General features: G+C 47.1%; 1 protein-coding gene across 2 annotated transcripts in view; it reads left to right on the top strand.

Moving 5' to 3' along the window:
- Nucleotides 1-12,966, top strand: part of LOC126536573 (proteasomal ubiquitin receptor ADRM1-like) — a 31,211-nt gene extending 18,245 nt beyond the window's left edge. For both annotated transcript variants that reach the window (XM_050183593.3, XM_050183592.3), the window contains exons 8-9: nucleotides 8,230-8,332; nucleotides 12,684-12,966. In XM_050183593.3, coding sequence (XP_050039550.1) covers nucleotides 8,230-8,332; nucleotides 12,684-12,787 — 207 coding nt within the window. In that variant the 3' untranslated portion in view covers nucleotides 12,788-12,966. The remainder of the gene's footprint in view (nucleotides 1-8,229; nucleotides 8,333-12,683) is intronic.
- The last annotated feature ends 1,126 nt before the right edge of the window (nucleotides 12,967-14,092 follow it).

Genomic DNA, 14,092 nt, shown 5'->3' with positions numbered 1-14,092 from the left:
GCTTGTGTTTCGGCTCCTCTATTCTCGGCCCTTTTTAGAAATGATACAGCGAAACCTTGTTACAGTGACGTCACATCTGGCATGAGAATACCGTAAATACTCTTTAACTAGAACTCTGATATCTTGAGATATAAGGTTAAGTTGAAACTTTTTTCCGTCCGTTGTGTCAACTTCATGTCCCTATTCTCGAAGGTGCTGGACTTCGGATATCCTGAAATCTTCACTAAAGATACCGTATCGGACTGGTACTTATTGGGCACCGAACGTGCCCATTCTCACTTGGAGTTGAACACACCTGAGCACTTAGCACCACACTGACCAAGGTCATCTCAGAGATAAAGTTGGAGAGTGCAACTAGTGCCCAAATATGGTGTCTAAATCCACGCCCAGCAACGACTCCCTCTGTGTAACAGAGGCCAACCTCTTGCTACCCCGAACCTCGTGATAACCCGAACGCGCCACCTTTCCTTGCTGCAGGCAACACAAAGTGAGCACCTCATGTTTTGCTCTGGTGGCATCCTATTTCGGAGGTACCCACCAGCTTGAGTTTGTTTCGCTTTCCTATTGCAGTTTTAACCTTTTCAGGTTCGATTTTTTTCACCATATGCGACGGCCAGGGTCGATTTTTTTATTGCAGATTCCAATTTTCTGAGGGACCTATTTCGAAAAAAATTTATTTCATTTTTTTATGGTGACCGTAAAGTGAGAAAAGAATATTTCGCGTTGGTATATATGTACTGCTCATTCATGAATAACATCAATAAAAAAGAAAATAAACTCGTAAGAATTTAAAATTTGATGCGTTGTTATACACATAGTTCAAGGCTTAGAAATTGTGCATACGAGAATGTTTCGCGACTCTCAGATGTTCCTGCTCTTACACTAATATTTACGTCCGCAGCGTAATCAAACTGTGTAGGTGAGCACACTCAAGAAAACTGTGTGGTTGTGTGCCCGTCAAAAAAGCAAAATGTGTGACAAACTTCCGCTAATCTTCATCTTATTGCCAACCAGAGGCAATTAGTTTTCGTGCATCCCCAAAAAACAAAAAAGAAAAGAAAAGGAAACACATGCATGGCAGCATCCTACCTATGCCCACCCCTGTGAGCACTAAACAAGCGAGAAACAGGCGGTCGCCCTTTGAGCTATTAGTAATGAGATAGCCATCAGTTTACATATAGGAGGTAATGATGTAATGAGGAGGGAAGATAAGCGATGGTCATTAAGGGTTACGGATTGGATTCCAAGGGAAGGGAAGCGTAGCAGGGGGCGGCAAAAAGTTAGGTGGGCGGTTGAGATTAAGAAGTTTGCAGGGACCACATGGCCACAATTAGTACATGACCGGGGTTGTTGGAGAAGTATGGGAGAGGCCTTTGCCCTGCAGTGGGCGTAACCAGGCTGATGATGATGATGATGATGAGCCATCAGTTTTGCGAGCACAAGAAGCCTAAACTGCCTTCGGGACAATACCCAAACCACCGCCCACGCGCGCCCCCACGTGCGAGCGGTAGTATGTAGAAGTGCTGGAGCAAACTAGCTCTGAAACGAACCATGCAACGAAAACAGAGAGAGGGAGGCATGAGAAAAAAATTTCCTGTATTCCCGCATAGTGGCAGCACATGCCAGAAAAGAAAAAGGAAATAGGCGTGCTTTTTAAACATACCGATGGCGCCACAAATATACGGCATATGGGGACGCGTGACTCTCACGCGTCCCCTGATATGTTGTTTACTTGCATACATCCCATTTCCTGTAATCCGGCTTCGCCGCGTGGCTTTACTGCGGCGGTCGGTATGCTTGCAGGGTAGTACGAGAGATGGCGCGAGTGTTGCTCTGCTTACGCCACCTAACGGCGGAGTTACTTGGGTGCAAAAAGGAGAAGGCTCTTCCTCTTTGGCTCAGGATCGGCAAGGCCTATCCGGAATGGATGAACACGATCGTTTGAACGCGCCACCATTTGCATGACCATACGCGCGAACGACCAGGAATGTCCAGCATGGGGCGAACATATTCACTCGCTATCCGGTCGTGGTGAGTCGGACTTCTGCGATTTGTTGCGAACCCATCGCCATGTTTTGTGGATAGCAACTCGGCTAGCAAACATTAGTCTATGAAAGGTGCAATAAATGCCCTTGTGATTGTTTGCACTACCGTGTCGTTCCTTTGTCCCAAGAGCACGGGTGAGAGCCCCACAGGCATCGACCATTTTGGGCTTGTTCGCAGCGCCGTATATTTGTTACTGACCCTATATTTACGTTGTTGACGCTAAAAGGGTTAAAACATTATGCAATAGAAAAACGACAATGTCTCAGGTCGCTCGGGCCCCATGAATTAACGTGCATCCTCATCATGTCTTGTGCCGCAACAATTCGTGTCAAATGGGCATGTCAAAACTTCCTGCCAAAAATGCTCCGCTCGAAGTAGCTGCTAGCCCAGGCCGAATTTGAGGAGCGCAAACCTAAGCTTTCTGAAGCCGCAGAAATGACAATGCGCGTGTCGGGCTGCTCAAGTCTCACCAGCTTGGCGTGTGCATACCTGCCAACCGTCCCCATTCACCCGAGAGACTCCCGATTTTAACGTGACATCATCAAGGAGCTCGTGTCGCAGAAGAGCCAGTGTTGTCGGCGTGGGTGTTGGCGGCGTTGGCCGTGAGCAAAAAATGGTGGAAGGCAATTCATAAATAAAAACAACTTGCAAGATGGGCTGGGTAGGAATCAAACCAGGGTCTCCGGAGTGTGAGACGGAGATGCTACCACTCAGCCATGAGTTCGACGGTTCAAAGCGGGACAAAAGCGCCTCTAGTGGATACGGTGTTGCCTTAGAAACGTGCCGTAGAAAGTTATACTGCGGTGTATATCGGTAATTATGAGCATGCAAATTACAGAAGTCGCAATTAAACGAGTAGCGAAGTACGTTTCTGCTACATTTCTTCTGAGCTTGGCGCACACGCAGAGCCATCTTGCGGCAAACACAGAAGACCCCCTCCTCGCAATGTATGGCGCTGCCCCGACAGGTGGCGCGCCACCTGCCCGCGTCTCGTTTGAGCGCATTGGGGCCGTGCGGGGACCGTTGCGAGGATGCCCCAATACCCTTGCGTTTAATAAGTTTTCTCGCTCTCTCCCCTTCCAACTTCCAGCTTGCATCACTCGAACCCTTGTGTTTAAGCGACGCGGCTCCTCTCTCCGCTCACAGCGCGATTCCTAGGTGCAGTGTCCGATGCGGGACGCCTCTGACATGATCGCTGCGCCGTAGCGCATCTGGTGGGAAAGCTTCCCCTGCGATGTGTGCCATGCTGCTGGCGAGGCGTCGTGCATCTGTGTGGTGCTCCCAAGCGAGATAGAGGACGATCCCATCGAGGTGTCAGCCCCATGATCGCGTCCGCCTTCATGGCGCGTCGCGGCCCGGCTTTCCGTGACGATCACGACGTTTGGCTCGCGTAGATCGTTTCTCCCTCCAAGACACTAAGTTCTTTGGTTCGTTCCGCTTGCTCAGGCGCACGTTTCGTCTTTGTGTGACTCACTAGCATGCCGAGCGAATGAGTGGGCGGTGCAAACGAGGTGCGATAATGCTGTCGCGTTGCGCTCTTGAAGGCGAAGCTTAAGCGTCCTCCAATTTTTTTTACTTAACTTTCAGATTGTACGATCACTGTCTTATATCTCCCAAAAAGTGGTTTCTGTTCGCGTAATAATGGTTTTTGCAAAACCAGCATCGCGGAATCTACAGCCACATTGTAATCGTCAGCATCACAAACAATGGCCGCACTAGCACCATCGGTATTATCGACTAAGCAGCTGACTACGGTGCCTAGTAAACCGACCAAAGCCAGAGCCAATGTAGCTCTTGCATTTCATGCATGCCTTCCTCCATAGTGCATCTTGTTGCCGCTGGTTGTGTGTATGATTAGTGTCGGCTAGGCCGTGTGTGTGCGGCGCACCGTGTAAAGTTACAATCCTCGTGTGCTTGGTGCCATGGCGCTATCAAAGCCCAAGAAAAGGTGCTTGCAGAAGTTTTTGCGATTTTATACTTCTGTATTTCCGTGCTTTTTGACATCAAGAAAAGAACATTTTGCATTTTGTACAATGTGTGGATGCGACGTCAGTGTGTCCCATGGTGGCAAAGGCGACTTGAAACTGCATGTTTCCATGGCGAAGCATCAAAGCTATGTTCGCACCGCTGAGCAGCAAGAAAACATAGTGAACTTTCTCCGGAACAACTGTGACGACAGTGTCATACGTGTGGAGTGCCTGTTTACGGGATTCCTCGTCGAACCCAACCTACCCCTTAGTGTCATCGACCACGTTGGGTCTCTTCTACGGAAAATGTTTCTGAAATGCGACGAGGCGAAGCGTTATGGATGTGGACGCAACTCTGAAGAATGCGGAGGTGGCCAACCTGAAATTTATTTCACAGGCATCGCTGTCGAATCTTCGTTTCTTTATTCAGAGTTTCCCCTCAGCTGCTCCCCTGATATTCCAATCAATCTGCTGAAGACTCTTTAGATGCTCTTGAAGCTGAGTTTGCTACACTACAGGCATAGTACAGTCTTCAAGAGGACATTCTGAATGAAGAAAGGTGGGTCGTGCAGTGGTCTATGGTTGGAAAAATAAACCCTGATGGAAAACATGTTGCACCGAATTGCTGAGGTGACGCTCGATTTACTCATGATACTGCGTAGCAAGGCAGAGTCTGAGAGGATTTTTAGCACGGCGTGAAATACTAGGACTGAATTCCGCTCATCAATGTGCAACACAACCCTCCAACACCTGCTGCTAGTGAAGGGCCGCCAGTCTGGACCATATTTTGAGCAAAGCTACTCGGACAAATTTTTGAAGTGAGCGAAGTCTGCTACTGCAAGGTCCCTGCAAAAGGACTTGTTGAACACTGCCCGAGAGTTTGAACGAAGAAGTTGAAACAGTGAATGCATGCCCCCCACCCCCCGTTGGCGCGAATAAGACGTCTCCCGATTTTGGTCTCGCCAGGTTGGCAGGTATGCGTGTGTCGGCGTCTCCTGCTGCAACGATTTGCGTAATGCTTTGCATAACGTAGTGTGAACTACAGTTGAGTTGACCAGATTTTTTGGTGACTTTTCACAGTTAGTATGTTTTTTTTTTTTTTTTTCGAAATGTATGAGTGAGGTTCTACTGTACATGTGCAAAAGCTTTGCGTGTGTAGCTTCCCCTTTATTGCTACAAAAAGTTGTTCACGAGTGTTACTGGTAAGCTTGTGACTGGCGTACTGGCTGGTATGCCAGGTGACTGCTATACAAGTGGCTTGGTGGCTGCGCACACCACCAACAACTGATACGCAGAAAAAAATGCATGGCGCCTTCCTTTTTATCCAGGGGGTATTCTGTGCAATAGCATTTGAACATGTCACCTCTATCTCTGCCTGCGATGCTGATCTCAGTCTCGGTTCTAATTTCATCCTTGTCACTTGCTGATGGTTTCACTTTCCTGCCCTTTATGTTCTCTCTTTGCCCTTACCTCCAGCTTCACTTTTTAATATGTAAGACAAGCGGCTTGCGAGAGTTTACCACTGTTTAGGCTTTCACACTCATACAAAGAAACTGTCCAACTTGCTCACATGGCAAGCCTTGAAGTACCGTATTTATTCGCGTATAACCCGCACCAAAATGTGAAAAAACGCGTTTAAAAAGTGGGGGTGCGGGTTATCTGCGAATTTTTTCCTTGGGAGGGGGGGGGGGGGGTCGGCTTCACCGCAATGTGCGGCGGCCTCCCCGTGTAGTCCGCCATCCCCATCGTCATCGACGCTTGTCAAGCCGATGAAGGGCCAACGAAAGGCCAGCATTGTTGAGCCTCGCGTTAGGCGCTGTTTAGTGTACTTACCCCAGTTTGCACTGTTTGCCTGCTTTGTTTTGGCATCATGAGTGCGACTCGACGGCAGTGTTTCACAGCGAAAGAGAAGCTAAAGATTATAGCCGCTGCCGAAGAAATCGGCAACAGAGCTGCTGCAAGACAGCATGACGTCGACGAGTCGTGCATTCGCGACTGGAGGAAGAAAAAAGAGAGTCTCGAAGCAACGAACCGGGACAGGCGAGCGTTTCGGGGTCCGAAGACTGGCGCGTACCCCCACCTCGAGACGCAGCTTGCGAAGTTCATTGAGGAGCAGAGAAGTCGTGGCCACGCTGTTTCGACTGAGATGGCGCAAATGGAAGCCCTGAAGTTGGCCCGGGAATTGAACATTCCACGTGAGTTTCGTGCAAGCCGTGGATGGCTTCAGCGCTTCATGCGAAGACATGGATTTTCTATGCGGCGGCGAACAACCATGTGCCAGCGGCTTCCTGAAGCCTACGAGGAAAAGTTGTTGAACTTTCAACGATATGTGATCGCACTTCGGAAGGAGCACAGCTATTTGCTGTCTCAGGTGGGAAATGCTGATCAAACACCTGTGTACTTTGAGATGCCGATGGACACGACCATGGAAAAAAAGGGCTCCAAATCAGTCAGCGTGCTGACCGGCGGAAATGCCAAGCTGCGCTGCACAGTCATGCTATGCGCTTTGGCTGACGGCACGAAACTGCGCCCGTATGTCATTTTCAAACGCAAGACGCTACCTAGCATTCCACTGCCCCCAGGAATCGTTGTGCGTGCGGAAGAAAATTCGTGGATGAACAGTGGCCTAGTCGGTGACTGGCTTCGAGTAATCTGGGAGCGAAGACCAGGTGCCTTGCTGGCACGCCGGTCGATGCTCGTACTAGATTCCTTCAGAGGCCACTGCACTGATGCGGTGAAGGCTCGCCTTGCCGAGACCAGCACCGACCTCGTCATAATACCTGGCGGCATGACGTCCATGCTACAGCCACTCGACGTGTGCCTGAACAAGCCGTTCAAGGCACACGTGAAGCGGCTGTATGCCCAGTGGATGGCCGACGGCATTTACGCCCTCACACCGACGGGACGCGTGCGAAGGCCTGATATTCCATTGCTGTGCCAGTGGATCGTGGATGCGTGGAAAGCGATACCGGCCGATTTGGTGCGGAAAAGCTTTAAAAAATGTGCGATCAGTAATAGTTTGGATGGTTCCGAGGACGACTACGTCTTTGAGAGTGGCGATGAAGCCTCGGATGGCAGTAGTGAGAGCGGCGACGATTAAGAATCGGATAACCAGTGACGTGGTGGCGGTCGTTTGAATAAATGTTCTGAAAACGAAATGATCACTGAGTGTGAGTTGCATCTTTCTAGCGCTCATTTTTTTTTTCAGGTAAACGTGCGGGTTATACGCGAGTTTTTTTTTTTTTTTTCCGCCGAGTTCAAAGTTAGGGGTGCGGGTTATACGCAGGGGCGGGTTATACGCGGGTAAATACGGTAATTCTTGCTGCAGGAGATCTGTGTTGTGCTTACTTGTTTCCTTGCACAATATTTTATTTTTTTCAAAAGTGGTGTGGGATTTGCTTAGTGTAGGTGCTGCTTTTGTAACAGCTGTGTCGTTAGTTGCTCCTAGGGAACTGCTATGTCTGAAACATTGAACAACATAAAGCTGAGCAAGTTTAAAACAGAAAGCTTAGTATTCACCACCCTTGGCTTATCACTCTCGTAGCCGTATTCTGTACACTCTTTGTCAATCAGTGAGCCCACTGCTTCAACTTTGCATCATCTTTGGGCCAATGCAGCTTATTTCCTCTAATTCGACCCTGGCGGGACCGATGGAATTGATAGAATCATCCCGTGGGTCAAATTAAACAAGGTGCAGAAAAAAAAAAAGCCACGACACAGCACCCAGATTAACCGGAGTCGAATTAACGGAAGTACTGCAGTTACCTTCTCCGACTGATATGAAGATCACTGTAAAGCATCTTGCAGTGAAACCAGGGTGCACTTAAAGATGCAGTACAGTTTGAGATACTGGTATGCATCATTCATGCAAACGTTACCTACCACCTGTGTTTAGAAGTCCTGCAATTTTTCTTGCCGCCATTTGTAATTTTGGAGTAAATCTGAGCAAGGCCCCCTTACTTCCTGCAAGTGCCCTCTAAGCGTGGGGTAAGGTTTGAGTGCTTCTCTGAACTTTTTACAATGTTGCCAGCTGTGGCTCTTGTTTCATCGTAGCAGCTGGAGCCCTCTTTTGTGTGCAAAGGCATGAGCAGTCTTGTCACACATGAGCAAATGGCATTTGTTGTACTACGGTGCTTGTGTCTGTGTGCTATTGCCTCATCATGCTCGGTCAAATACTGCTCCCAGCTGAAGCTGAATCTTCTTGCTTTCCACCCAGGCACTGAGCATGTTCAGCACAGCACTGCAGTCTGGGCAGCTGGGACCCCTGATGCAGCAGTTTGGTATGGATGACAGTGTTGTTGCAGCTGCAAACTCTGGAGGTGAGCTTGCCACTGTCATGTGTGTTTTCAGTCGCAGAGATGTTGGGGTGCACATTGCTAGTGTGTTTTTCTGCCACGCTGTCACCTGTGTCCCATTGTGTTTCATAACCCAATGTAGAAGGTGTGTGTAACAGCTGCTGGAAGGGTTGGCTGCATTATTTATTTCAGTTACCCTGTTGGCTCCGAGGGCATCATAGAGAGAGGGTGTCTAGCAACCGGGAAAACCGGGATTTCTTAGGGATCATGAATAGTTTGGAAATACTCAGGGAAAATGCAGGGAATTCTTGCTTCAATCAGGGAAAATTAGCTGCCATTTTATTGAAAGGGAACAAAAGTCGCCCTACTGCTGGCTCGAGTAAAAGAGAGGATTCATAACGAATTCTTTTTGATGCCATGTCGTCGGCTGGAGGAGTTGCCAGTGTACAGTCAGTGACTGATTTGCCTGACGCCCGATTTTTGGGAAATGCCTGGACGGCTACGCGGCACTACCACATGCCTTATAGAGTTAATGTATAAGAACGTATGTAATTTCAGATGCAAGAACCCTTCGCTGTCCGATTTTCCGGACTTTCCGCCGCGACTGCAGGTCCGAAATGGCATTAATCAAAGCCAACGCCGCCAATTTGATTATCTCGCTGCCTTGAACCAGCGCTCTCGCATGCAGATCCACTGGCAGTCGTAGCCACCACTGCAGCAACGCGAGGCCTAGCTGCTTCGACGTTCGATATTAAGGTTCTTGCCGTCCGGTGCCGTGTTTTTCATTGAAAGAATTCGTCGCTCGCGATTGGCTTCGAAGCTTAGCATGGCACGTTGCATAATACCGGTTCCCGAAAGGCAGCTTCGCCTCAGCACAGCGATGTTACGCGGTGAAGCGTACGTGAAGTACTGCGGTGAAGCTTCACAAGCGTGGGAAGGGACAATTGTCATGTGACACAGTACACATTCCATATTTATACACTTGTGCACCCGCTGTCCCCTGTCACAGTACGAGCACCTATATACCTAGTAAGTGTACTGCAGCCCTTCATAGCTTTTTCGGACATGCCTGTGACGATTTGAGCCCTTAGGGGCAGTAAAAGACATGCATTCATTTTTTCGGAGTGCCTGATTTGATTTTGTGGACGTTTTGGTGGCCCCTAGGAAGTCCGAAAAATTGGACGTTGACTGTACAACTGACCAAGAGGATGCGTCAGATGGTCCGTGGGGTAAACGTGCGCCGGAACGAGGACAAGAACAGAAATGACTGTCGCATTGAGCTTGAGCTAAAAAAGCAAAGTGTTGGCTGAAGCCAAGATGCAGGTGTCCCTTAGCCAAATAAAAATAAACTCTTTAAAGCAGTGAAAGGCAACACTGAGTCATTGTGCGCGGGCTGAGAGTATGCGACGACAGTTGAGGTTGACTTTCCAGCTGCTGAGGAAATCTCACTTGCGACAAAGTTTGGGCCTAATACCAATGATCTTGCGATCACTTCATAGAAATAGCTCATTTTCGAAAATATTTGCTTCTGTATGCATCTCCTTTGAAAATGTTCGACTCGATTTGCGATGGGCTTTGATTTTTTTTGAAGATATTCGCTGTGCATTTTACTATGTATCTCCTCCCTTCAGTTTTCTATTTTGAATAAAATATACACTACTCCTTACTATTCAAACTGGATTAAGTTTTTTTTTATTTCTTAAAATGCTTACTTGAGAGTGACAGCATCGGGCGACGTGGTGTCAGACTGTCTTGACATAAAATAAAGTTCTGTGTTGCTTAGGGAAAACCTGGAAACCTTGGGGGGTGTCTACCAAGGGTGTCTACCCTTGGTAGACACCCTGTAGAGAGGAGTGGATTGTACAGAAGAAATGTGACCGACTGAGATAGGTGACCTTGTACACTGTTGTTGCCACACTTTACTTTCTGTGCTCCTGCGAGTGGTCCAATGCCTGCTTTGGGCATTTATACATTCAAACCTCAATGTATCAAACACAGATATATTGAATTACAATGAAATATTGATATAACATACATCTGGGGACTGCAGTAAATAGTTTTCTTATTCTGAAAGATTGTTATAGTGAAAGCCCCAAATTTAACCATTCCGCCCATCAGCTCGTCAGTTCATAAGTTGTCACCTTATGCGCTATCCACTAAAACATCGCTGTTGGCTCTTGGCACACGCTGTTGCTATTTTGCATAGATTCCGCCGCCATACACCACTGAAGCACCGTATAGTAAGAGTGATGCGCGCAGAACAGACACTGATGCCGAAAAAACTACCGACAAAAAGGTAGCTCCGTGTCGCCTTCAAAGCGCAATGTTTCTTGCTTTTTGTTTGTTTTCAAATTTTTTGCTGTGGACACCGCCACCATCTTGCTCAAGGCAGACACTTGAACTATGTATGTGAAAGCACAAGCGCACGCAAATGACACCGTCTGAAAAATGCAAAGTGCAACCTTGTGGCTTCCCCGCAAGTACAGAGGTCACGTTTCAACAAAGGTGTAGCTAGTATGGCTGCAGAAAGAAGTGCGAAAGAAAGAGACGTGCACAGAAAGAAGGGCGAAAGAAGGAAGAGATGTGCATCCGTTGCTAGGCGACATTTTTCTGGGTGGAGCATGCGCTCACAAAACCTGATGCGTCATTGCCTCTGCTCACCCGCATTCTTTTTTTTTTTGCAGACGCCCTCTCAAGTTTTCTAACCTCATGCACCGTGATGTCCGCTCTGCACCTTGTCATCTGGCTGCCGTGAAGGCTACAGTGAAATCTAAAAATCCCCAGATCTCGGAATATTAGTTCGTAGTACTGAGGCGTTAACATCACAGGGAAACTGAATAACGATCATTATTTTGACAAGTTCGGTATTCTGAAGTTGGTAGAACTGAAATATTTTTACATTGCAACTATAAGAAGCCAGCAGGGGATTTCTGAAAAGTTCGTTAATCTGAAAGGTTTGTTAATGTGGTGTTCATAGTAACGCTGTTTCACTGTATTGCATATATTGAACACTTTCTATATTGCCTGGAAAATCACATGCATTTAAATTTTTTTATTTAGAATGGGATCGGACATGGGGGGGGGGGGGGGATGGACATATCGAACTCCACCACCCCAGACCACGTACGCTCTGTTGGCAGGTGGTGAGCTTTCCTGCAACATCCTCGAAGATAGTGGTGGTGCGTTGTGCGTTCCCGACTGCGGCGCACTATAGCTGCACACATCGATCACGCTGAGGGCGGCATTTGAACGTAGCGGTGTACGTACGTGGCAGCTTGGCTAGTTCGACAACGTCAATGATGCATTGCATTTGCCGCACTGACTCCACCTCTGTGCCGTGTTCTGCGTCTGCCGCACCTCGCGGGGACTGGCGGTTTGCATCCATAATGACGCATCCATAATGAGCCCAGTGTGCGCTCACTGGGCTCACTCATAGACGCCTTGGCAGACGCCACTTAATACTTTGTTATTGACAGTATTTCAAATGCTTCGGTTGACGGACGTGGAGATCGCAGCAGAAGTAGTGGTCAAACGAAGATGCTGCCGAGGTTGATCCCATAAGCGCTGATGTTGCCTCGCTCCTGACCCAAACTGAGGCTGTAGCTGCTTTGGCCCTTCTATGCCGCTACCGCTGCGCAATAGAAGGCACCGGCCTATCACTAGTGGATTGTTTAGACTATGTTGAGGACGCCATGATTAAGCACGCGGCTTTCAGCCAATGAAATAAATACTATGAGTGAAGTTTCAAGTGAGTATTTACTGCACCACGATTGGTTCATTGATTGATTTGTACTGGTTTTTTACCCATTTTTACGTGATTTTATATGTAGAATTCTGGCTATATAGAACTACTTCGCGATCACTGCACTGTTCGATATATGAAGGTTCGACTGTAGTTTCTCTAACAAATGGGCATCCGGTACACCTTGGTTATAATATTCATTAGATTTACTTTGTTATGTGCGGTAATTGCTTTATATCTGTGTTTGTCAAGGTTCAACTTTTTGTTGTTTTGCTCTTAGAAGGCATGCTATGAATGGCAGGTGCATCATCTGCTGCTGTACTTGAATTTAACTAAGAGTTTTGGATAAACTGATATTTCCCAAGGCTTTCCCAAGGAACGGGAAGTGGACAATGTAAGAGGGTTGATAACTCATATTTTTAGGCAAGATCTGAAAATAGTTGCCCTGTGCATAAAAGCAACGACGCAGGACAAAATTTGGGTACTGGAGATATGGCATCTGCGAGTGCTTTTTTTTTTTTTGCCTAATGTCTGAAGTGCCTTTATTCTTATGAGCTTCATTGACCTTGCTTGTGAATGTTAGTGTGAATGCAAGCTCCTGTGCTCAGGTACAATATTCCATGTGCGTTTCAGACATGGCTCAATTCGTCAAAGCCCTACAGGCGTCGAAGGCTGCAAAGGATGCGAAGTCCCCAAAGAAGGACGAGAACGTCGACGAAGACATGGGACTAGACTGAACAGGCCCTCTCTGCGAATTATTTGCTCATGGCGAAGTTTCAGGTCACCACTGATGGGAGACACTAACCAACCTTTTCAAAACATCACTCCTTTCCCTTCGAGCTGTTTTTCCATCAGACATTTGTGTAAAAGTGCTTTACAAATAAAGCAAAAAAGAAAAAAATTATGGTGACATTCACTTCTGTATTGAAACTTTCTCTGTTGACTGTTCAGGAGCAAATCTCCATGAGAATTACTGAAGCAGTCAAACTCCCCATATTTTCAACATATAAGCAAGCTTAAAGGGACACTAAAGCGAAACAATAAGTCAATATAGACTAATAAAGCATTGTTTGAGAACCCTGCAGGCAGTCATTTCAAAATAATAGTGATATTAAAATAATAATAAAAGTGATAAATAATAATAAAATGAAGGCTGAAGTATCGGTATTTGAATTTCGCGCCGAAACCCTGACCCCGGCAAATCAGTATGACGTCGGGGATTCCAAAGTGTTTTTGCATTTGGGCCGCGTTGGCTGAGTAAAGGTTCCCAAAACTTGCCACGTTTAATATTTGGTTCCTTTAGAACACAAAGTAGTCACTCTGTACCGCTATATAATTAAGTTGGCCCTAGAAGATGTCGTCAAAATCTATGACATCACAGCGACCATGTGCGGGAACTTCATGGAGGTGTCGCCACCCGTCTTTCCTTCTTGCAGTTTTTCTGGCTTACCAAGAGCCTTATGGTAGGAGTGGTGTTTTTAGTGTTGTCGAAAGGTAACTTACTGATGCAGAAGAAATCATTTTTCTGTTTAGTGTCCCTTTGCAGACACACAAAGAACTTTATTTAGAAGGTCCTGAGAAGCTTTGCCCTAGGGCAGAGCTGCGGGCCGCGCCCACGTGGGGACTGGTAGGCCGAGCCTAAGTGCCGCATCGTGGGCTCTCTGGACAGCCCAAGTTTGATGAGAAAGTTCTGAGCTCTGGGTGGCAGAGCTCCATTCTTCTGGGATGCGAGTGGGTCCCTGTAACGTCCCTTTAAAGGGATTGAAAACAGATCTTCAAACTCCCCCCCCCCCTTTTTTTTTAGCACAATGAAAAGCCTACTATCTAATGTATTAATACTCATAGCAGTTCAATTGGGAAATGTCTGAAAATGTCTAAAACAATTTTTTGATCTGCAATACCGTTTCTACTTGCTTTGTGAATGAGGAAAATAGGGCCAGGAATGGGCCAGAATGTAACACATGAAAGCTAGTTTTCTGCAGACAGCATTTATTTGTTCTCTGCAACAACCTCTAAATATTTAAATGTGTCAACGCAATCCA

Source organism: Dermacentor andersoni, chromosome 4, assembly GCF_023375885.2.
Source record: "Dermacentor andersoni chromosome 4, qqDerAnde1_hic_scaffold, whole genome shotgun sequence".
In the NCBI taxonomy this organism is placed as follows: Eukaryota; Metazoa; Arthropoda; class Arachnida; order Ixodida; family Ixodidae; genus Dermacentor; species Dermacentor andersoni.
This window is presented reverse-complemented; position numbering and strand designations above follow the sequence as displayed.